At 41.5% G+C, this 24,189-nt stretch overlaps 2 protein-coding genes across 6 annotated transcripts in view; both read left to right on the top strand.

Annotated features, from left to right (window-relative positions):
- The first annotated feature begins 1,043 nt into the window (after positions 1 to 1,043).
- Positions 1,044 to 15,547, top strand: adar (adenosine deaminase RNA specific). 3 transcript variants are annotated; one of them, XM_086038738.1, is made up of 16 exons: positions 1,044 to 1,145; positions 5,109 to 6,564; positions 6,855 to 7,177; positions 7,316 to 7,511; positions 7,598 to 7,800; positions 8,476 to 8,611; positions 8,710 to 8,939; positions 9,048 to 9,204; positions 10,448 to 10,616; positions 10,712 to 10,805; positions 10,893 to 11,009; positions 11,137 to 11,264; positions 11,357 to 11,539; positions 12,320 to 12,432; positions 12,705 to 12,832; positions 13,872 to 15,547. In XM_086038738.1, the coding sequence occupies exons 2-16, from the start codon at positions 5,221 to 5,223 to the stop codon at positions 14,182 to 14,184; spliced, it is 3,834 nt and encodes a 1,277-aa protein (XP_085894864.1). In that variant the 5' UTR covers positions 1,044 to 1,145; positions 5,109 to 5,220; the 3' UTR covers positions 14,185 to 15,547. The 3 variants fall into 3 exon arrangements, with proteins under 3 accessions (XP_085894864.1, XP_085894862.1, XP_085894863.1); XM_086038736.1 differs by having other exon boundaries at positions 8,677 to 8,939; XM_086038737.1 differs by lacking the exon at positions 1,044 to 1,145 and adding an exon at positions 2,095 to 2,380 and having other exon boundaries at positions 8,677 to 8,939.
- Positions 15,548 to 15,678: 131 nt separating this feature from the next.
- kcnn3 (potassium intermediate/small conductance calcium-activated channel, subfamily N, member 3) overlaps positions 15,679 to 24,189 on the top strand; it is an 84,306-nt gene continuing 75,795 nt past the window's right edge. For 2 of the 3 annotated variants that reach the window (XM_086038397.1, XM_086038394.1), the window contains exons 1-3: positions 15,679 to 15,857; positions 16,429 to 16,521; positions 16,622 to 16,729. The gene's annotated coding sequence lies outside the window, so the exon portion shown is untranslated. The remainder of the gene's footprint in view (positions 15,858 to 16,428; positions 16,522 to 16,621; positions 16,730 to 24,189) is intronic. The other variant, XM_086038396.1, reaches the window with a different exon arrangement.

Raw genomic sequence — 24,189 nt, 5'->3', positions numbered from 1 at the left:
AGCAATGCTGACACCTACTGGATATAAGTTACAGCAAGTGACTTGCACACTATCCCGTTCATCTTGACTGACACTCTCAGACACTACAATGGACTTGTACGACACATGCGGCCAATTAACTGCCCCTCAAAATGAGTTTAGAGTGTGTTTAGCCACGTTGAGTCAAAATACACAGTTCCTTTCTCTTGTGTCTTCCGTGCATGCTCTGTGTTTGATTACTCTCATATATATAAACACAGGTAAAAGCACAAAGTACAATTATTTTGCGATGGATCATTTGGAACACCTAGTGCTGACCGTTGCACGTAGCAAAATCGCTTTGAAATTAAAGTCACAAAGGATTTGATCAATGAACAGAAAACAATGCAAGTCGGCAGATAATTCAAACACAAATTTTGTTAAGATCAATTTTTCTTAGTCTAAATCAATTATATTAATTTTAAAACACGATTTTTGTGTTTGTTTGTTTGTTTGTTATCGAACAGGCCAATCAATGTTAAATATCAATTTGGGGGAAAAAACTCAAACAAAATGACTGATGACAGGTTGGTGGTCACTGGCCTTGCGACGAAGGGATCCTACTTTTTCTTTAAAAAAAAATCATACAGTAAATAGTAGGTATCCGTAAGTAGTATTAGTGTGGTCTGTTTAAAAAAAAGTTTCTGTAACAGTGATGCTAAAAATTCTATAAGCAGATAATATATTACCTAGTTATTTTTAACCAACTTTACGCTTGACCAACTGCAAAAATACATTTAATAAAAAATGCCTTTAAAACATTTTATTTATATATTTTAATGAGTTATACAGTGATTTGAAATTGAGAATCTTTAGTCATGACTGTAATTCCAAACATGTTTTGTTTGTCCGTCTCGATTATGCGTAATTCAAACATAGTACTTGTTTGAAAGAACTTCGAATTATTAATTATTATTTATGCATTTAAATCATTTATTCTAATTCACTTCCATTTTTTCAGCCAAAACAAGGTCACCTGGTTCATGACGTAATCAACCCACGACCCCTCCTAATATATTCTTGTCGCGAGATGATTGCGTCACAATTCCCTGTATCGTGCCCGAGATTGTTTCCATCTCCGTAATACCCTTTTCCCTGAGCCAGCGGGGACAAAAAAGAGGATCGAGGTAAGGGGTGGAATTCCTCGCTGTTTAGTTAAATATTTTGAGAATTTGTTGACGAAACTGCCAATGAATAGTCTGTGTGCCAGGCGGTAGATTAGAAATGGTGCAGTGGCGGTGCGGTATATGACCGCCACCAGAATAGAGCTAGGCTGCTAAACGTGCTAGCCTCTGTTAGCTTGAAGAGGCGCTATTGCCGCTTCGCACTTTTAATTCGCTTTCAGCGTGACGCCCGCAAAAAAAGGAAACAGGAACATTTCCCCCTTTACGCCTATTGTAATATAAAGCCATGCTTTGTTTGAGTAGATCGTGGAAGTTGTTGGTTCTTTGTCTCCTAATCGCCAAGAATAACAACAATAAAAAGGCATTTTAATGTTAGCACTTCTGAATGATTTTTGGCGCCCCTGTCTAACAATATATGTTTATATGTCTCAAAATGTGCACTGAGTCCACGTTCAAGTGCACGTGGTTTATTTAACCTAATGCTGTACGTTTTGCAACACGTGCAAAGTTTACATGTGCGCTCGCGTAAAATTTGTGTTCACACACTGCGGACTGTAGGAAAGTGATGCATATTTGTGTTTATGTGCTGTCAGTAAAATTAGGTTAAAAAATAAAGGAATATGTTTATTTAATGCGTTTTGTTTCATTGGCTGAGGTTTGCGCTTTTGAGTGCTGAATCCAACATGCGTTCGCTCGTTTTGTCATCATCATCATCATCATGTTTTTGCTGTCCCTATTTTTTGCTGTCAGTGTGGTGGCTTTCACATTCTACCCAAATGCCACAATAACGCATCATAATTCCTGCCCCTACAAAGTCAATTTGGAGCGCTTTTTAAAATTGTTTTGTTTTATATGCTACAACAGCCACACAGTATCAGTCTGCCTTCCGGTCACATGACTCAAACGAAAGTTAACTTTCTCTGTAGAAGGCGAAATCGAAACTGAATTTGTCTCGTGGCTGTTTTTCTACCTCGTCTTTTGGCACCATAATCGGGGATTTTGCTGGTGAAATCAGTTGTATGATTAGACAGTGTGTTTTTAACGTACCGTACGTAGAGCATCACTCGTGTTTTTGTTCCGTGGAAAAATCTGAGAACCAGTCCTTACCTGGAAGAAGTACATAAATCTTTTTTAACCTTCAGCACACACGCGGGAATTTGCGTTTTACTTTCCAATTTTACCGCCACCCATTTTAAGCCATCGTTTATAAAGTCCTCATCGCAGCCACTTCCAACAAGGTGAGGATCACGCGATGATCACCGTATGTGATCATGTGTAGACATACTATATGTAGATGGGATTTTGAAACACTAAAAACCATTGCAACTGTAAACAGCAATAATAGTTGGGATTTTTTTTGCAGACGATAAAGAATATATGCCTGTATGTATTGTTGTATTGTCTGTCTGCAAGTGCATTTGTGTTTCAATATCATTGTTTAAGGCTTGTATCTCCCTGAGCGGTGAAGGCTTGTGAGTGGAGAGAATGTTTTTTTTTGTTAGTGTTCATTAACTCATCCACTGCCATTGACACATTTACTTGTCTTTTCATAGTCCAGCCATTCAATCCCAGCAACTTATTTATATTTTTATCACTTTTTTTTTCAAAAATTGGGTTAAAAGAGGGTCTGAAAATGTCTGGCAGTGAATGAGTTAATATGGCAGCATTCAGGCCTGCTCACGTCTATGTGACAGGTCAGATCTGCTGACTGAAAGAAACCTGACTCAATATTTGGTGTTTCGTTGCTTTTAGTCTTACGTGTACAAAAATTAGGCTCACTTCTAAGTAGGGCTGCCACAAACGATTATTTTGCGAGTCGACTAAATCGCAGCAGCAAGCTGCTGCTCTTATAATAACTATCATTTTCGCTTAAAGCTTAAATTCTTTATGTACAAACTAATCATGAAGACAAGATGATACATTCAACTTGTATTAAACTTTGCAATTCAAGCCATCATTCCTGACATGTTTATAAATAAAGGAGTGACTTAAATTGATGGCGATACACTGGCCTTAAACTTTTTAGCTGTAATTATTTAGTGCGTTTTAAAATTGAACCAAAACTATATACTATGCAGAGTTGCACTAATGCAGTGAAATTATCCGTGAATACAAAAAGAAGTACTTGTTTGCATATTTCGCTCTTCTTGGGCACCAAGACTTTTTTTTTTTAACGGAACGTAGTGAAATCAGAGGAGTAAATTGGGCAAATGCTCTGTGCTAAAGAAAACTAAAATAAACACTTGTATTGGTTTTTCATTTTGTGTTAATTTAAACTTCATCAAAAAGGTTTTGTTATTCTTTTCACTAGTATGCATAATTTAAAAGTATAATTAAATTTCTCTATAAAATAATTTAAGCATAATTTAAATTGATCTACACAATCAAAATGTGGTATGCACCTGTAACAAAAAAAAGGACAACTTTTTTTTTTGCACTATAACATAGTATATTACAACAAACTTAATTATGGATTTTATTGTTGTGTGATGCCGATGAGTGGCACATATGTCGTTTTTGTGTTTTTTGCGTTCGCGAGTGAGAGAGAGAGAGAAGGAGCAAGCGCGCGCTTCCTGCTTCGATGTCCAACACGGGCATAAACACACAGAGTTTTGGTTGTTAATCAACCAAGAGTTTACTGAATAATGGCTGCTTAGTCCATAGAAGATGGTACAACGTGTTAGCGTACCAAATAGGAGCGTTACATCAAACACACCGTAACGTGTGTATGATAACTGCAACTAGCTTCTAGACACAACTGTGCCTATGTCAGATATGAAATAGGCATAAGCCATAACTTGCTTCCTTTTTTTAAATGATTGGGCATGCCCATCGTGCTGCCATGAAAGGCGGGTTTGCATTGTTTTGAGTATATTTGGTGAAATGCGACGTAACTTTCAGACTCTGTTGCCAACACGAATACAGTGTAAGGCTTACACTACTTTACCCACAATGCTTCTGTTTCCATCAGCCGGACTACCACCACTGCGCATGTGCGTTGCAGATAGGAAAACAGCCTGCGGGAGAAGAGCGAGACGTGGCAGTCTCGAAAGAAAAATAATGTGCCAAATATATAAATAAACGACGCGTCAACGATTAAAATTAATTGGCGACGATTTTGATCGTGGACGTCGGCGTGATTAGTCGCCTAATCTTGGCAGCCCTACTTCTAAGGCTGGGTGATAGTTACTGTAAGTATCAATATGTATCGTAATAGACACATAAAAATATGATATGTGAGATATAAAACGGTTTTTAAAAGTCTTAGGGGGGTAGGATGGTCTCCTCCCAACGCAGAGGTTGTGGGTTCGGTCCTCAGCTCTTGAGAACATGTCAAAGTGTCCTTGACCAAGATACTGAACCCCCAGTTGCTCTGATGCTGCGTCATCAGTAGGTGAATGTGAAATCTTTGTGAAGCGCTTTGAACGCAGTTTCTGAGCCACTTTCATTGTCGGGTGACTTTTGTCTGCAACAGTTTCACATTACTCTGTTAAATTCACATCCATCAAAAACATTGTAAGGCTCAAAATAAAACTGAATAGTCACAAGAAGATCTAAATTATTCATTACCGTCCTTTTACCCAGGGATTAAGTTTCAGTGTGACTGAGACAGTATGTCACCTTGCAATGTCTTTGTTGACTGACAAGGTTATAATTCTCTAGATACGTACAACGGCAGGCTGGCAGCCATGGGGTTGATTTCCATCGGCTTTTTCCACATGCTACTGATATAGTTTTTAGATCACAGGGTAGGAATTTGTGTTGGTAAAAGAATGGCCCCTGATATGGTATTGATATTGTATATTCTACATTACATTATTCCGAGACATTTGATCATGTCAGGTTAAAGGGACACTAGCAGGGTCTTAACGGGAAATAGCTTCTTCTTCTGGTATTTCCCTATCCCCTTATTGCATCTGTCTGTTTCTAATGTTGTCCTGTGGTGTTTTGTTTTTTGGCTTCCAGGTGTACGTGTGCTACCCTCCTCTGACCATCGGAGTTTGCAGTCGGTTGGTGTACATTTGTATAGACGGCACATCCAGCCTATTCGGCCCCCTTCTTTCTCGACCCCTGCGCTATGAGCAGAGGTAGAGGAGGGCCTTACAACGAACACTACTACCGACACCCACCCCCATATCACCAAGCGAGGGAGCGTACCGAAAGATTTGGCCCACCCGCTTCCTTCCCAAGAAGCAACCCGCAGCTCCAGCAGCCATTTCCAAATTACTACAACAGACCTGTCTGTCCTGTGGCATCCCCGCAGCCGCCGTCTCCCCTTAGCCCCTCTGGCCCACCCATACCAAGCCCTACTAAGGAACCTCCCACCCATAACACACCCTCACATAGTCAGAGTTATAATCCCCACCCTGTCCTCAATTCTTTTCAGTACCTACAGGTCCAGTTTCTGAGAGGGCAGAGCACTGAGGCGCCAACGTTCAAAGTCTGTCCTCAAAAACCTGGCAGGTTAAATAATTACTCATACCAGAAGCAGTCAGGTTACAGTCGATATCCAACGCCTCCCTGGGGTAGAGGTCATTGCAGCCAGGGCCCCAGTCTTTCTGGACAGCTCAATCAAAACAAGGCGCAAAGTAGATACCACGGCTCCGGCAGGGAATGGAGCGTACCTGCTAACGATCTCTGCGACAGTTTTCAGAGCTTGTCCCTCTACCAAAACAGACCGAGCGTCATCACTCTCACTCCAGAAATCCAGGACCAGGTGCACAGGTCTTTAAAACCCAGCAAAAGTGTCTCGGCAAAATTCTTGAGCAAAAAATTACATCTTCCCAAAAAGATAGTCAATCAGGCCCTGTACTCACTGGAGCGTTCACAGAAAGTCTCCAAGCAAGGACTTACCCCCCCAAAGTGGACTTTATACGTCAAACCTGTGAGGGGCGAGGGACCTCAAAAATCTCTTTCAGGGAACCCCCAAAAAACTGAAGTCAAGTTAGAAATAAAAGCAGAAATAGAAGAAGCCGACTCTGACACAGAAAGACATTCTTACTGCTCTTTTCCAGAGTCTTCGCTTTCAGAAGACTCTCACTCATCTGGACAAAGTCGACAACATCAAATTTTCACAATGGCAGATCAAAAGGAGCATGTCTTGCGGCGTCTTCTGGATTTAGCGCCGGTATCTGCTCTCGTGCTGGCCAAAAACATGGGCTTGAAGACTTCCAAGCAGGTCAATTCCACCCTGTCCGCCCTGGAGAAGATAGGTGACGTCGTGAAGAACCGTAACGCGAAGCCCCCCACCTGGGAGCTCTCAGCCCATCGCAAAGAGAGGATGATGAGGACCCTTAAAGCCACACAGAGTGAGCAGATGGTGAGTGCCGAAAATGAGGAGAAGCCTGCCTCGCTGCCTGAACCAATGTCAGAAAATGAGCCTCTGCCATTTGACGAAAATTGGATGCCAAAGACCGAAGTGGTAGGTTCATATGTTTACCTTTGATTTGTTTGTATCATATTGTAGTTTTCTGCTTAGGGGATAATGTAAATCAAGCCCACTTCTTTGACTTTTGGACCATCTATTCTTTGAAGTTCCTGTGGTCCACTCTAGAATGATGTTTGGAAATTGCGCCTAAATGCTGATCAGATTGATTACCGACACAATGAAACGTTTCCCCAAATGTTTTACTTTCCTTTTAAGTAAAATTGAGCCAAAAGTGTGACGCGCAGCAATCCCTAATTTGAATAACCCTTTTTATTTTGGAATAGTTGTCCCCTACCACGAATCAACCGCCGCCCTTAAACACAAGTCAGGAGGAAATGACGGTGGAAGGGCAGTGGGCCTCCGACGATATCCCAGAATACCTAAACGCCATTCGCAAACAGACGGACTCGGAGAGAGCGACGGCGGAGAACCCCGTTGGAACCGTTGCTGTGTCTCTGGCCGCCCCACCGGCACAGAACCTTTGGGCAAAGTTGCAGGAGGTTCGTCTGAAGAACCCCGTGAGCGGCCTAATGGAATACGCCCAATATCTAGGCCAGAGTTGTGAGTTCATACTCCTCGACCAGTCGGGACCCTCCCATGACCCCAGGTTAGTCCCCCAAGCTCATACTGTCAACTTTTAATTGATCTTCAAGCTGCACTTAGAGGAAAAGCAATCGTTTTTAATGCAGGCGCTTGCTTAGCTTATCCCGCCTCATTTGTCCTTTAACTACGCTCCGTCTGCCAGATTCCGCATGCAGGTGATGCTGAATGGAAGAATGTTTCCAATTGTCGAAGCCTCCGCTAAGAAGGTGGCAAAGAAAGACGCCGCCGCCGCCACTTTGCTGATTCTCTTCGGAGAGATGCAGGGAGGTGCAAGTAGCGGGAATGAAGGGAGTACTGCCGGTATGAACCAAACGATGGACGTGATCTCCAACTCTGGTGTAAGTTGGGACTGCGGGGTCACGTGGTCGGATCAGATTTAGCTTTCAATAATGACAATGAAATAATGAATGGCTGTTGCTTTCAGGGCACCATTGAGGGCTCAGGGAGTGTTTTTGGAGCAGGTACCGTGGAAGTGATGGGGATGCCCGAGGGACCTCGCCAGCCACTGTCGCGCTCACTGCCCGGGGGGAAGAATCCCGTGTCTGTTCTGATGGAATACAGCCAGCGCAGCGGGAATCCCATTGAATTTATCATCACTGGCCAAGTTGGCCCTCCGCATGATCCAAGGTACTTTCTACTTCACTACCACAGCCTTTGTTATTTATAATGAATGCTATTCAAACTGTCCTTTAAATATTGACTTCCTGGGTGAAATGAACCAAACCCCGGTTTGTTTGTTTTAATTAACCAAGTTTCAACAAAGGATAGTATGATGCTCACAGGTCAAAAGTAGGGTCTTGATTTATTAAACCATGAATTATGTAGTGGTACCACACACCTCCGATTCTCCGTGTCTGCTCTCTACCCCCCTGGGTCTTTCCTTTTTAGGTGTGGTGTTTCCCCATCTCACATGTTTGTCAGATGCTTCTTTTTCTCATCCCACATTCCCCTTCCAGGGGCGTTTTGTCACAGTCCTGCCTGTCCAGTGTCAATTCAGTCTTTTTAGCTCTAGTTCTACTTTTGGTCGATTCTTCTCACAGTCAGCTGACTGGGACACACAGAAAGCTTGTGTTTTCTGAATTTGCCACGAGCCATGTTATTTTCTGTCTTCACTGCACCACCAGCTCCTCTCTCTTTAACGATATATTTGCAGTATATGATAGTTGAAGTACATAGTCAATCATCCAAGGGGAAGTTAGAAGCCTCATTTCAAATAGCATCCCGGGAAAGGAAGTGTGACAATTTGTTTAATGTTCAAACACTAAACTCAATGTCAATCGCTTTTTCCTCGCTTGTTCTCAGGTTCATGTACAGAGTAAAGGTTGGAGAGAATCTGTTTGCGGAGGCCTCAGCTCCAAGCAAAAAGGCAGCACGCCAGCTGGCAGCAGAGGAGGCCGTCAAAGAATTGATGGCCGACGGTAGGCTACAGCTCAACAAGGTGAGGAGCGTCAAGATGAGCAAATTGCTCGAGGTTTTATTGTCTTCAATGTTTGTTCTGTAAAGTTTTTGCCCGGTCTGCTCGCCTTCTCCCTGCAGCCCCAGTTACCACTGGGCTCCTCCAGCGATAGTGATAGCTGCGGGACTTGCCCCTCTCTGCCGCCTCTGACAGCCGACGAGTTGCGAGCAGCCCACGAGGCCGGGGTCGGGGATCTCATCAACCACCTGAACAACAACGCAGTGTCGGGGCTTCTGGAGTACGCCAGGGCCAGAGGATTTGCTGCTGAGATCCGCCTGGTGGGACAGTCGGGGTCAGCGCACGAGCCTAAGTATGTGTGAGCTTCCCATGTCTGTCTCAATGGTCATGGGAATGTCTTTTAGTTTATATTTTTGGAGGGGAAAAAAAGGCAAATCCTGATTTCCTTTCTGGCTTTCAGGTTCACCTATCAGGCCAAGCTGGGTGGACGCTGGTTCCCGCCAGTTTGCGCCTCGAACAAGAAACAAGGCAAACAGGAGGCAGCCGACGCTGCTCTTCGCGTTCTGATTGGCGAGGCGGAGAGGGCAGCCCGCACTGGGGAGCTGATCCCCGCTGAGGTAATATTTTTTTTCCCATGCAAACTTAAGTTTTAGTCATTAATGTCTGATGCGGTTGCTAAAGTAATACAATAGAAAATACCACTTAAAAGTGGTTATTTCAACACTGACCTGAAAATAATTAGGGACCTAACAGTGCCTTTTAACACTGCAACAACGTTGCTGATTAAAACAGAAGAGAAACAAGAGAAAATAAACAGTATTTATCTTCATTTCACTGCCGACTGCCGCTGCAGTTTGTCAGCTAATGTCCACCAGACTCCACCATCTAATGTTCTACTACATTCTACATATGCACCTGTCTTGTTTTATGTTAATAAAGTCAGCCAATCTAACACACAACGTGCTAAATCAACAATAGCATTTCACATCGAAACAACAACAGAACAGAATCAGCCAATCGCATTCATGTGCACTTCAGGGACCTCTAGGAAAACATAAAATCAAAGCATTGCAGCACCTAATGCAATAACCTAGTCTATGGCGCCCCCACCTGTTGAACTCCTCCATCTGCAGTCACATCCAGATAATGGGAAATGTATTGAATTGTACTGTCATTCCGGTTAGAGCGCCGAGCGGTACGGTAATACAAATTCAGCATCATTTTGTATGAAAACAATAAAAATATGTAATATGTGGCAACAGTGTGTAGTTTTATGTTCTCCTGTGCTTGTGTGGGTTTTCTGCTGGTAATCCAATTTACTCCCACATCAGAAAATCGTGCATGTTTGGTTCATTGGAGAACGTCCATGAAGTCGGAATGCTTGTATGTCTGTATGTGTGATGAATGGGTACTTCATATTATTGAAAATTATTTCAATGTATTTTATTTTCCAACCCGGTGGCCCTCTCTCGAGTAAATATCCGACACTTACTATAGTTGAGTTTATCATGTCCTGTGGCCACTATTTGAGGAAATAAAGGAGGGACCAGTGGTGTCTTTATGTTCTCTATGTACTTTTTCACCTTCCAGTTTATTTTCCATCAACAATGTACTAAACGGCAGAGTCATGCGTAATTCAATACAAAACCATCACAATTGATAAACATGTTTAACAAGCAAGCAGATGCATCAATAAATCAACAGAATTGCTCAGTTGGCCTAAAGCTACAACTATCATAAACACTTTTTATGCATCTATACTGTGTAGTTACCAGTATAGCTTAGTAACAGCCAGAAGAAATAGTTTTCCAGTGATTGTAGAATGTCCTTATTGTTCTCTGACTCTCTTTTCTTTTCTAGCTTCCTGTTAGTGGCAGCACGTTGCACGACCAGATCGCCATGTTGAGCCACCAGCGTTTCAACGCCCTGACCACGCGCATCCAGCACAGCCTGCTGGGACGCAAGATTCTGGCCACCATCGTCATGAGGCGGGGAGAAGGCCTGGGAACTGTTGTCAGCCTGGGAACGGGTGTGTGCGACGTTTCCCAGAAAATCACCATCGATCCCTTGCATATTTCAGTGATCTGTGACATTGACTCTGCGTTTTCTTGTTGTCAATTCCAGGCAATCGTTGCGTAAAAGGGGAGGAGCTGAGCCTCAAAGGGGACACTGTGAATGACGGCCATGCTGAAATCATCTCCAGAAGGGGCTTTGTTAGGTTAAAAAAAAATTCAATGGTTTAATTTTTGTAATATAAATCTGTCTCTCCTGTGGCATTATTTACAAATCTGTCTCCCGCTTTTAGATTTCTGTACAGTGAATTGCTGAAGCACTTTGAAGGTGCAGACAACAGTATATTTGAGGTGGCGCAGGACAACAAACTGCAGATCAAATCAGACATCACCTTTCACCTCTACATTAGGTGAGATGATGTTTCCCTTTCCCTCTTGTTCCCCCCACCCCCCTTTCTACTGCCACATGCACCAATGATATCATGTCATATCTAACTGGTCTTTTCTCTTTTTTTTTTTTTTTTTTGTCATTTGAAGCACGGCCCCATGTGGGGATGGCGCTCTGTTCGACAAGTCTTGCAGCGAAACGGGGGAAGAGGTCGGGTGTCACCAGCCTCTGTTTGAGAATGCCAAGCAGGGCAAGCTGCGCACCAAAGTGGAGAACGGTGAGACCCTGGAAACACGTAAAGGTGAGATTCAGTGCACACTTTGGACCCACGTGAGCATGTCGGTTTGTGTGTGCCGCTGTCGTCACAAGGTGAGGGAACCATCCCGGTCGAGTCCAGCGCTATTGTGCCCACCTGGGATGGCATTCAGCACGGGGAGAGGCTGCGCACCATGAGCTGCAGTGATAAGATCCTGCGCTGGAACGTGCTGGGCCTACAGGGGGCGCTGCTCACCCACTTTCTGAATCCCATCTACCTGAAGTCAATCACACTCGGTAAACCATTTTGATGCATGCTCTCACTCTTAATTTCCTCTGTCTATGATTTATAGACAAATTCTGGCCAACAAAACAAAAATAAATTTTGAGTGCCAAGGATATTTAATGGCTTCTGGATAATTTGGGCTGAGTCCAAAAATGTCTTCTGTTTCTTTGAGTTGGTTCTAGTTTTTGAGATATCAATATTTTTGACAATTCATTAATTGTTTATGAATGTGCTTTGGCTGTTTACAAAATGTCCTTTGATTGTTACTAAAAGTAGAGTTGTGTATTGATGCCACCTGATTTTGCATTTGTTTTCTGCATATACAGTACTGCCTAATTTTCAGAATTTTTGCATTATTCTTACATGATTTGCATTTTTGCGATACAGATTGCTGTCCATCACAATATCGCATCAGAAAAGAAAGAATATTTTATAAACGTGCTTGAAAAAAGAGATTCAGTGTATGCACATGGAGAAGATTCTTACATGACTTCTTCCACTAACAACCCAAGATAAACTTAGCTCCTCTCTGAAGGTTGTGTCTTAGTTCAAATGTGTCACTTCAACATAGTTCTTCTAGACACCAGTGTACGACTAGTGAACCACAATTATTCAGACCATATCTGTCTCTAATATATTGTACTAACAGCTCTCAATAAGTTGGTGAGCAGTTCTACATTTGTTGTAATACTTAAAATCTGGAAAATGAACTTGTTTGTTATGTCATGTGAAAAAAAACGTAACTTGTTTTCCTCAAGCTTTCTTCATTTTATAACCTTTCTTCCGTTCAGGCTACCTGTACAGCCACGGTCACCTGACTCGGGCCGTGTGCTGTAGGCTGGCCAGGGATGGCGACGCATTCGGCCAAAATCTCCCCCCTCCTTTCCAGCTCAACCACCCTGAGGTGAGAGCTCCATCATAAATTACTTGGTGTTCTTTTCACTAACTGAAGCCCTTCGGCCGTTTTCTTTTTCAATGAAACGAGTGTATTGCTCTGCCAGCGCCAAACAAGCGAGTCACTCTTACTGTGTGAGGTGAATTCTGACAACGGCTGCACTAATTATCCCAGATGTGCGTATTACTCGACCGAATGAGCATTTTGATACTAACAAGTTCCAATGCAACAACGTGTTGCATCGCGTTCTTCCTCCCCCTCCCCATCTGGTTGCTTCACAGGTGGGCCGAGTTAGTGTGTATGACTCCACACGTCACACGGGTAAAACCAAGGAGTCCAGCGTGAACTGGAGCCTTCCGGACCACACGAGTGTGGAGGTTCTGGATGGGACCAAAGGCAAACTCGATGGGTATGTTACCAAATCACAGTAAAAGTTTGTTAATAGCGTTCCTCTAAAGTTGAACACCCTGAAAATGTTAAAGTCTGTAACAATTCATGCACCAACAGTGGTCAGTCAAACCATCCTCAAAACCGTCATCAAATCCCGCAAAACCTCTAAAAGCATCAGAAAGGATTAATGCCACAATTTGTGCATGTATTTTTTATTTATTTATTTATTTATTTTTTGTGAGGCTGCTGCAGGAGTACCAATAAGGCAAAATGGAAAAGTTACGATAACCATGGAACTGAAATGGAATTTAAAAACATAAACTTTTTTTTTTTCCGTTTTATATGAATAAATTATACAGGAGTTTACTTCTTGTAATGCTTATGAGAATTCACGATGTTATGAGTTCAAGGGCCAAATCTGACCTGTAGTTAATTTTAGTGATAAAATATAAACCAAGCAATTAATTTCAACATTGTGAAGTGTAAAGAATTATTATTTTTCTAATATTTCTATTGTACTATTTACAATCAATTAAGTAAATCTTGAATGAATAGCTAAAAATAAAGTACATTTCATTTAATCAATTTTTTGCGGAAAAAAACCCCACAGCTACTGCAACAAATATTAGTCAGTTGGATCAAAGAATGTAGTGGACATTTTTTATTTTCATTTTTTATTCATTTTTTTATTGAACCTGAAAAACATGGCAAGATTGTCAAGGAAGAAGTCGATTACCACAAAGAGAGGAAACAGATGATAAAGGAGAGAGTGTGTGGGGGTGTGTGTGTGCGTGTGTGTGTGTGTGTGTGTGTGTGTGGATATTTGAGAATCTGTTGTATATTTTTGATTGGCTTTTATAGCCACGACTTTTGGATGCCATTCACTGACTATTCAAATTTTGAATAGCAGCAATAGTAGTAGCCAACGGTCAGCCATTTGTAAAAACTGTCAGTTTGTGGCAGCCCTTAAAGTTCAACTGTAACAGTAAAAGCAAACTTCAACTTGTATTTGTCTTTTAAATCATGCCTCAACTATGCTCCAAATGTGGTTCCTACAGGAACAAGCTGGCCGTTTCCCGAGTGTCCAAGTCCAACCTGTTCTCTCTGTTCCGCACACTGTGCCAGCGCTGCGACCGCACCGACCTCCTCGCCATGCACTCGTACGCTCAAGCCAAGCTGGCGGCCAGCTCCTTCCAGCTGGCCAAGCACCGCTTCTTCCAAGCGCTCGGCGACCACGGCTACGGCGCGTGGATCGGCAAACCGCTGGAGGAGAAGAGCTTCGAGGCGGCGGAGGAGACGGCGAGCGTGCCAGCCGCGTTCGGCAGCAGTCGGAACGGAGGAGCGATGGAATACAACCAGGCGGAGGCGTAGTAGCGCGAGGCGCTTATGCTACTCGGGCGCCAGGCCGCTCGAAAAGGGAGGGAGGCAAGAAAAGGACAATCAAACCTTAGCCACTGGCCGCCCATGTGTCATCTGATGGAAACGTGGCTACAGGCGAACGACAGACTGATGGCAAAGGACGGACGGGCGGACAGAAGAGGAGAGAGATGAGACGATGAGAAGCCTGAAGGAGGAATGGGCTCGAAAATGGCAATAGAAAGAGAGAGAGTATGACTGAGCAAAACAAATATGCTATGTTTGGCAGATTATGTTAGCTTATACATGCGCCATTTTGTAGAGTCGCATGCAGTCCATACCTGAGCACCATGTGACCTGCCAGTGGCTTCCTTTAGTCTTTGAGATCTCTCATGATGACCAACGGTGAAACTTGAAAGAAGACCAAGCAGCAGCAAGCTTTACTTTGCATTTCGTTGAGTGATTTAAACCAGCAATGGAAAAAAAAAAACAACACACACATCCATCCGTGCGTGGTCACCGTGGTTACCGTTAGCACACCAGAGTTTCGTGCACCTCTTTGACCGGTCTTATGCTTTTATATATACACATGAAAGATGATGTCATGGCCTCCGGGCTGCACATAAGTTCTTTTTGTTAGGATGTACTTCTGCGAGGTGCACATTTCTTTTACCTTGTCCTGCGTCCTTATTTGGTCAATCCACTTTTAAATTGAAAAGCCTATGAGCGCCTCGACAATGAATATATTTGTCGTCTACTGAGATTTTTTTTTTTTTTTTTTTAATTTAGATGATGCAATATGCAAACTATACAAATGCACAAGTGTGAAATACCCAAATCCAGTCAAAAGTAGCCCAATGTTGCGTGACTGTCAGGGGATTAAATGTCCTTACTGTAGGAAAACTACAGCGTCACCGACTACTGTGTTTGAGCACACACACACACACACACACACACACACACACACACGCACGCTTCAACTGGAAATTTAAGTTTGAATTTTTGTTTTTTCTTCCCATGCGCCCACTTGACGCCTGTGGAAAAGCTCTTAAAAATCCACCCTGCATTTCTTTTCTCATAATTGATTTAAAACTTAAGATAGTACCTATAAACCCTTTTTTATGGCGTGGTGCGTCCTTTCCAAAGTTTTCAATCCTCTGGTGCACGTGCAAAATCAGTGTGAACAGGATGTTTTATTTTCCAATTAATGTACTTTTTAAAAAAAAGTCCCACTGGTCCCTGTTAGCAATACTGTATGTTCTAGACACTCAGTGTGTACATGTGTGTAAGTTTAATCTTGTATTGAACCTTTTTTTGTTTTTTTACAAATGAAGATTGGAAATTTCAAAAAGAATAAATTAACCATATTTCATCGGAATGTGTTGGAAGTTTCCTCTCATTCGTCATACACAATTCATACATCATCTGCTGCTTAACCCTGAGGCGGGGGGTGCTTTCCCTACCTCAGGGCTCAATATTAGAGCGGATCGCTCTACTGTATGTACCGGTAACCTTCAGGGGTTGCCACATTTTTTTTGTCAAATCTGCGTGCTTTCAATTCCATTCCTAAACATGACTGAAGGATGTGATGCTTCCATTCCAACGTGGGAGTTGAGCTAAAAATGGCTTCTCGACAACGCTCGCTGGGATCAGCAGATGGAAACGTGCACAGCTCGGGGCTTTAAGAGGTGTGAATGTAGAACTAGACCTTGTGGAATCGTGTCCGGGGGACCTGATCATAGTGGTGTATTAATTCTTTTCTACGGGGTTTCTTGTGTGGGTCTCAGTGCAGAAGTCCCGCCGTTTGCAAGAGTAGTTTTAGTTTATGCTATCGCTTTTTAGCCACGTAGCCTTAGCCTCATAGTCAATTAATCAGCTGATAATGCAATGTATTTGTGTTCCGCAGGGCAGTTATACATTTTTATCAGTTACAAGTGTAAAAAGAGTCTCAAACAAATTTTAGGTATAGTCTCTACAACACTACATTTCGATTTCACGTCATTTAAGTTCTACTGGACAAGTGGAAGTACCATTGTCAACTTGAACAGGGCAGCCTTACCATTAGGCAAACGGGGCCACAATTACAGGGGCCCATGAACGAACCTTGTAAGAACTGCTAGTTTTCTTGATTTAAGACAGTTGTTATAACCTTGATTCAAGTGCTTAAAGCACATCAAAATCCTCAATCTATCATGATCGTTTTGACTGCTCCCCTTTCTCTTTTCATGCAATAAACTATTCCATCTTATTTTTGTGCAGACTTGATTCAGGAAGACTTAGCAACTAATAATACAAAGCTGCCGTCACGGTTGCGAGGACAATGACGAGGAGTTACCAGAGTGAAGAGAGGAGGTGAGAGGATTTTTTTAATTAATTAATTTATTTTTTAAATACGAAAGGTTTCAACTTTTTTTCTTGGTGACACTGAATCTGTGTAACTGACAAATGCAAGAGCCAAACACGCTTGCCAGCTGCAGTAGCACTGCTGCCAGTATCAGCCGAGGAGGATGCAATTAAGATGAAGGGGAGAGTGACGAGTGATGCGTTTCATCATGAAATTGTGAGTATTAAAGTGGTCAAAACTATAAACTATATGAAATGGTGATTTTCTTATCAATTTCAGTAAAAGCATTGAGACGATTCACTTGTTCTGTAGACAATAACCATAGAAAAGGCTCTTAAGTACATTATCGTTGAAGAACTTATGTTGCTGGTGAAAAAAAACTTTGTCAGTGCAGTAAACAGATGTGGAGATCCCCCTGACTGGGTTTGTCTTGGGCCCCCAAATGACTAAATACGCCCTTGATCTTGAATGACGTAACAGTTAGAGCTTGGCAGCTGAGCAATCGCTGTTCCTGTCAGGAGACAAGACAGCAATATTACAAGCTAATTAGTCATGTTACTCATAAATAATTGTATTGTAATATCCCCTCCCAAAGACACTTGCGGAAAACAAAATCAACGACATGCAGGAGTTAACATTTGTATAATCTCTCATGTACTTATTAGCTCCGAACTAATTTGTCATCAGCTATGCATGCATATGTGCAATAATGAGAGCTTATTTGAATCAATGTTCCCCCCCCCCCCAGCCTTTTTCCAAGTCAAGTATTTTGAGAGTGGGACTAATGATGAAGAGTGAGACAACAAGCACGTAGGAGAAAGGGGGGTCTTGGAGTGAAATATTAGTCCAGAGCCGAGTGCTTAGAGGAGCCAATCGATGCTCTCCAAAGGAAATAAATGAGAAGAGGGAAAGGGGGAATATCTCAGAAGCTGAGCGGGGAGTGCGAAGGCCTCATTGGAGTCAAGTGTGAAAAGACACAAGATCACAACAACTTGTAAGTGTGTCTACGCTTAATAAAGACGAGACAGCAGGGATGAGGAAGGCTCACACACTTACAAATAGTGGCCAATCCTCTAATAGACATCTTACACGCATTTGTCGACATGTTTGGGAGATTTTGTCACGGTCCGATGAAACCAAGGCGGAACTTTTTTGGCCATAATTCCAGAAGATAAGACGGAGGGAATTATGCACAGAAAAACATCAGGCTTCTGCTAGAAAGCAAAACAATGTCATTAAAAGCCTACTAGAACATCTGAAATTCATTTAATAGAGCCGCTTTAAATGGTGGCAGGTGTGCTGACTCCCATTTAGCGTGAGTTGGAATGTGATCGGTTTCATTCTGAACACAGCCACATCCCAATTATTAAACCACATTATTTTAGTTGTATATTTTAACATTCCCTCTCAAAATAATTATTAAACATCTATCAAGTTGTAAAGGTTATCGGCCACAATTAAATTATTTATCTTGGTTGTTTTTTTGTTGTTTTTTAGATCACATTTGTACATGGGTATGTCAACTTTTGTATCCACTGTATGTGCCTTGCGATTTATTGGCGACCGTTGTTCCAAGATGTATCCTGCCTCTTGGCCAAATTCAACTGGGATAGGCACCAACTCACCATCAACCCAAATGAGGACAAACAGTGTAGATAATTGATGGATGGACTCTAATCATCTCAGTTCATAGAGAATATTGTCCGAAATCAGATGCTTAGCCCATTTGAACTCAGTTGCTAGCCAAAACAGCAACACCTACTGAGTTACAGGCAGTGTGGAGACTCCATGTTGGAAATTAGTTCCCTGCGCAGTATTAAAGACGATCTTACCTTACATTGAGATCGGATCTTTAACAACTAGCATTCCGGTAGACTTTGACATGGTGTGCGTGTTCATGTTTTGTGTGTCTAAAGTTCACTTTAACTTGACACCAAAACATTCTTTCTGTTATTATTTCAGTCGCTATCGACTGTATCTTTGTGTCTGTCCATCTATCATTATTCATTCTACTTTTTAAGTCTCTCCACGGTTACATATCTATGTGGTGTGATCGCCCCTCATGTCTCCTTCTGTTGTTGTTTGTTTTATTATTGTATCCCTGTGGGATACAGTGTATTTGTTTGAAATTTATTTTCTGTGCACAGAAGACAAGTCACACAAGTTTTATTTGGAACTTTTTATACCCCTTTCCCCCTGCATGCTACCAAGCTACCAGTGCCTATTAGCGCTGGATGCCGCAGTGTTTTTCTCTATCGTCCGCCATTTTGCCACAACGCTCCTTACCGCTGAGTAAATACTGTCGTTGTCCTAACTAATATGTTCACCGCAGCATGGCTTTCGCAGTTGCACTATTATGAAATGAAAAACTTCACTTAAACTTAAACGGTTGACAAGTTCAGCTGAGCTGATACTGGGCGGTAAAGTGCCATTTGTGCGTTTTTAATCGTACATCAGCTCTCAACGTGGTATTTTTTAGGGGGGGATTTTGATTAATAGTACAGTTTGTTAAAAAAAACCACACACACATTTTGTCATAGAATATTATTTAAATGATCTTTTGGAAAACCATCCTACTCTGGCCCCATAGTATCCCATTAATTAAATGTTTAGTTATTATTTATTATCTTATCAGTCTGATTAAACTAGCCAATCAGAGATTGTAGAGACGGAAGGCTGCAACCACCGGTGCTGACGTGACCCTCCCCAACGGGTCATCAGGTAAGTTGGTCGCCTCGCTAATGGTTTAATTGATGGTACATTCCATAATATACAACATCAAACCGATAGCGTTTCGTTTTTGGCAGGACTTCATCATGAACAAGTCATGCTCACAATGTAACTGCCTTGGAGTTACATAGCTGAGCTGGGGATGTTTCTTGTTTCTAACATTCAAATCTTGCTAGCAGCTTCAAAACTGCAAACTCCACATGATATTTTTGTTAGGTTCATTGAATACTAAATTGTCAATAAGCTTTAATGTGAGTATGAATGGCTATTTATCCTGTGCCCTACAATTGGCTGGGAACCAGTCCAGGGTGTGCCCCACATCTTAACCAAATTTAGCTGGCACATGCCCTCGCTGACCCGTGACCCTAATGAGGACAAGCGCTCCAGGAAATGGGTGGCTCACTTCTTAGTCATTGTTGTGGAGTGGAAATAATGTGCACCTTTTTGGGCATGTCAGTTTCCGAAGCCTCTCAAATCTTCTTTCTCTCCTTGCCGTTTCTTTCCTCAGTGTGTGTGTGTAATATATGCAAATAAAATCTGTATTATAACATTCTCATCTGTCACTTTACCAGAACATCTGCAGGTTTAAGGGAAGCCCATTTTTTTTTTATGGCCACTTCATGGACCTGTCATTCTCTGAGTTGGTAGTTCAGTGTTGGGCCCGAGCCACCGATAATTTATCTCAACTCCACCCAACAAAAATCTGAGATTTTCCATTAAGCTTCAGATTGATTGTGTTAAATAGATGTTATGCTTTTCGAAATGCATCATGGTCAAGCTCACTCACTTTTCCCCCAATATATATTAACTGTAAGCAGATAATGTTACAAACAGCAAATTATGTGCGCTTGGTGACAGGGTGGACAATTTTGAAGAATCTGAGCATTTAATGAGGTAATGGTGAAACTTTATTTATTTACAGTAGAAAGTTGACTGTGTATTGTTTAACAAATATTTTCCAAATTTCTCAACGACTTTTATATCAATTGATGTTTAACTATGACAGAATGGACATGCTATGCTTGACATCAACATCAACACACTTAGTATAATAAAAATTTCAAAACATATGTGTAATCTTTATTGGGAAACCATCCACTGTTTCAGCTTTGATTAAAGCTAGCCAAAATGTTGGTCACAATACATTGTTAGAACATCATGGGGTTTCTTAAAAGGGTCAGTTACCCCATTAATGACAGGGTGGACAGCAATTTCAGAGACATGTACAAAACAATGTCATCATGAAAATAGAATGTACATGATCTAAATGAATTTTTATTTTTAATTTACCGTAATAGCCTCTTGTGGACAATAAAACCATGTAGCCTAAACATTTTATTTATTATTTAACACACACTAGTTACCAAAGCAGTGTATGACACAAGCCAAAATTACGAACATCCAATTAAAAATAGGTATAACATGAAGGAAACACATTTTAAGAAACTATATCATTGCACTCATATGTGTGCAAATGTTTGGCCACTTATAATAACACCTCGGAGTTTGATTATTTTTCTACATTTTCATGATGACCAAGTCATGCTTTATTGTGATATTGACCCAAGTAATCCTATTTGGTAAATGTAAAACTGTGATCACGTGACCGTAGTTGTGGCGCAGTGTCTGAGTCAGACAAACCAGTGGCGTCATTTGGCTGAGGGTTTGGGCCCAGCTGACTCATGGGGAGCGTGTGCAGTCATCTCTCAACGCCAACCCTGCATACATTTTTACCATCACGCTGACTTTTTTGGAGGAGCGCAGTTAGCTTGTGTGCCACTTGTAAAATATTGGCATAGGGACAGCTGTGTGCGCTCATCGCAGCCACAGTTAGACTGCTGGGCTCTTCAATCACACGTGATACTCTTACAGCATTCCACCAGGCCTTGACTGTATCAAAAGAGGCCTGAAGTGGGCGTGGCATTTTAAGAGGGTCTTATTGCTGCTGACAGGGGTGATGAAGGTGTAGAGACAAACAGTTGTGCTGTAAAAAAAAAAAAAGACATTTGAATCATCTCTTGAGGGAGCTTGGAAGAAATCCGACCGGAATGTTAAAGTGACAGGAAGTGCGTATGAGTGGAAATGTGTGTGTCTGCGTACTCGAACGCACCAACCGTGTCTATTTGCTGACACTGCAAAGTGACAGTCAGCCTTGGCAAAGTCAGTCCTGTATTATTTTATGTCTGTCAAGCTCCTGATCTAGGATATAATTTTGTTTGTATTTTGAAAAATATTTCACCATATCAGCACAGTGGCCTCGTGTTATGTACAACTGTCTCACATTTCTGAGGCTCAGGGTTTGAATTTTTGACTCCGGCCTTCTTGTGTGGATTTTGCATGATCGGGCATGTCAGACTCATTTATGCCATGGGCAACATTGTGCTTATCGTCTCCCACTTCTTGTCATGTAAGGTAAAACTGTTTTTATGACCTGATAGTTGAATATGTTTTCTTTTTTTTTTTTTTAATGGGGCGGGGGGGGAACCATCCCTCTCTGACCGCATCTCATATCTCTAATTTTGAATTAAATTAATTAAAACTCACAATACTGGACTTGGACATACTGTATTTTTCTTTGGGACAGTGACAATTTTTTTAAATTATTTTATTATTTAATATTATTTTATTATGTAATAAAATGTTTTTATTACAATTTTAATATATATTGATCAGAAATACAAATACTCAATAACGTTGAGTAACTTGTGAGTTTATATGTGCTATCTAATCTACCTGGATGTGATATTGTTTATGCTTATTTTCACCGAGGTTTAGGGGCGGGGGTAAAATGTGTTTGCAAGCAGCATAATTCACTATTCATTTTCTCGGGTGTTGTGTTGATGGTTTCATAAAATAGGAAGGAGAACAAAAATACAGTGAGTCTTCAGATTCATAGCGAGTACAGATTTATGAAAAGCAATAATAAAGCCCTTCACTGCGTTGGATGGATGTGTCGTATAAGCATAGCGATCCATCTGGCAGTATTATTTTTTAGATTACAGGTTAGCCCCATCCAGGCCTCATAATGCAAAGCCTGCCATTTGATATGCACGGCAAGTGTAGGGCCTCGAGTTAAGTATATTGAAGTGACCTCCCTGACATTGTGCGCACACATACAGTATGGTCAACAAGTGGGAAGAAGTGAGGAATCATTTTGTGCTTCAAATGTTATTCTGCCAAAAAAAGTTTTTAAAATCATTTCATTCACATTATACTCCTTGCGGTGATGACGTTTAAAATATACAATGATAAATTCTCTTTGTTTTATGTTTTTGTTTTTTTTACAGAAAACTCCGACTGGGAGTGGCAATAAACAGCTATGAGGGAAAGATAATCTATCAGGCGGAGTTTCATTTGTGTATACACCAGAGTCACCATGGCAACAAGATGGCCCACTTGACGGTCCATTCATTTTGCACCATTAGTCACTTTCTTGTTCGCATATTTCCTCCGACACTGTGTAGCCGACCTATAGTGGATACACGCTGGGGGCCGGGACTGAGGATTTCCCTTTTTATTGAGTAGTCTCCTCTGTTTGTGCTGCCCTCTAACCTCGGCCCGTACCACTACTAACAAGCTGCTAAAATACAGCCCATGGCTTTCCAAATTACTGTCAAACCTAGTGTTACCCTGGCAGCCATTTTTCTATTTATTCTCGGTTATTGTGTTGCATTTTGTTTGTCAATGCTCTTTCTCGGCTTCGTTCTCTTTCTGTATTACATATATTCAATCCGCATTTCTTTAACGTTTTCAGGACCCAAACCATTTGGGGATTTATAGACCATTAGCAGAATTTTAAAAATCTATTCTACAGCAGACTGATTGAAGATCAGATTTTGAATGCCTAAAGGGCACAACTCGTACCTTCAATTAAGAACCTGAAAGCATATAATTTACACAACCTCAAAATATCATCATATGCATGCATTATAGTCCTCCAATAAAGCCCCTAACAAAGCTTGCAATTACATCCTTTCCTCCCCCTCATTTTCCATCATTTGCACCATATTGTACAAAAGCTTTTCTTACTATGACCTTTTATGAGCCACTCCCCATTACTGCTCTATTATGAATCCACGCATGCAGCGTAGAAACAAGCATCTAACTAATTCCTCCCACCTGTAACACATGAATTGATGCAAGCGTGACATTAAAACACACCAAAAAAATGTGACTCACCATTGAAGAAGTGCTGCATGACTTTTTATGTGTGTACATGACTAATACTTGTAATTGTATGCTATGATTTGCATTATTGACGCCCGTCGGGCTGACCTGTGATCAGTAGGTTCTTTAATCCGCTCCCCCGCAAATTTGAGAGCTGAGCTCATCCGATTACGGTGAACATTAGCGCGCGCTCGATGCCCGTCATATTCATGCCATTAAAGCCAGGTAGAATGGTCTCATTAGCCAGGATTATGCTGAATAGACTCTGTGGAGTTACAATTATACATTAATGAGTAATTTCAGGACTGTATCACGCACTCTTGCTATACACTTTTGAGGATATAAAGAATTTAATATACAGTGGTGCTGTGACACGCATATGTGTTAACTTGCTTAGGAATTTTTAAAGATATGTGCCGTCGTTTGGCCGATATTTTGCTCTGTATAGTGGCAATTAACTTGGCGGATAGTGGTAAATTCTTCAAATTTACTCCCAGCTGAAATTTACTGTCATACTAAAGAGAACTATATATTGTGTATTTAAAACAGCCTCATAACGTTGTCTTTAAATCCCCTATCTTAATGCTAATGTATCATGGGAAAGACCATAGCTGGGCTAACAAATAGCATGGGTGTTCCAGGGTTTAATCTTTTAAGCAGACAGAAGATCTAACAATATGCACGGGCATATATTCTTTATCCTCTGGAAAGAATGACTATAATCACTATATTACTTTACTATCACTTATATATGTATGTAAATATGCACTTTTTAAATG

Source organism: Filicampus tigris, chromosome 8, assembly GCF_054856515.1.
Source record: "Filicampus tigris isolate MCC_2025a chromosome 8, RoL_Ftig_1.0, whole genome shotgun sequence".
Taxonomy (NCBI): domain Eukaryota; kingdom Metazoa; phylum Chordata; class Actinopteri; order Syngnathiformes; family Syngnathidae; genus Filicampus; species Filicampus tigris.
The sequence above is the reverse complement of the archived record's forward strand: the minus strand, read 5'-3'. Positions and strand labels throughout refer to the sequence as shown.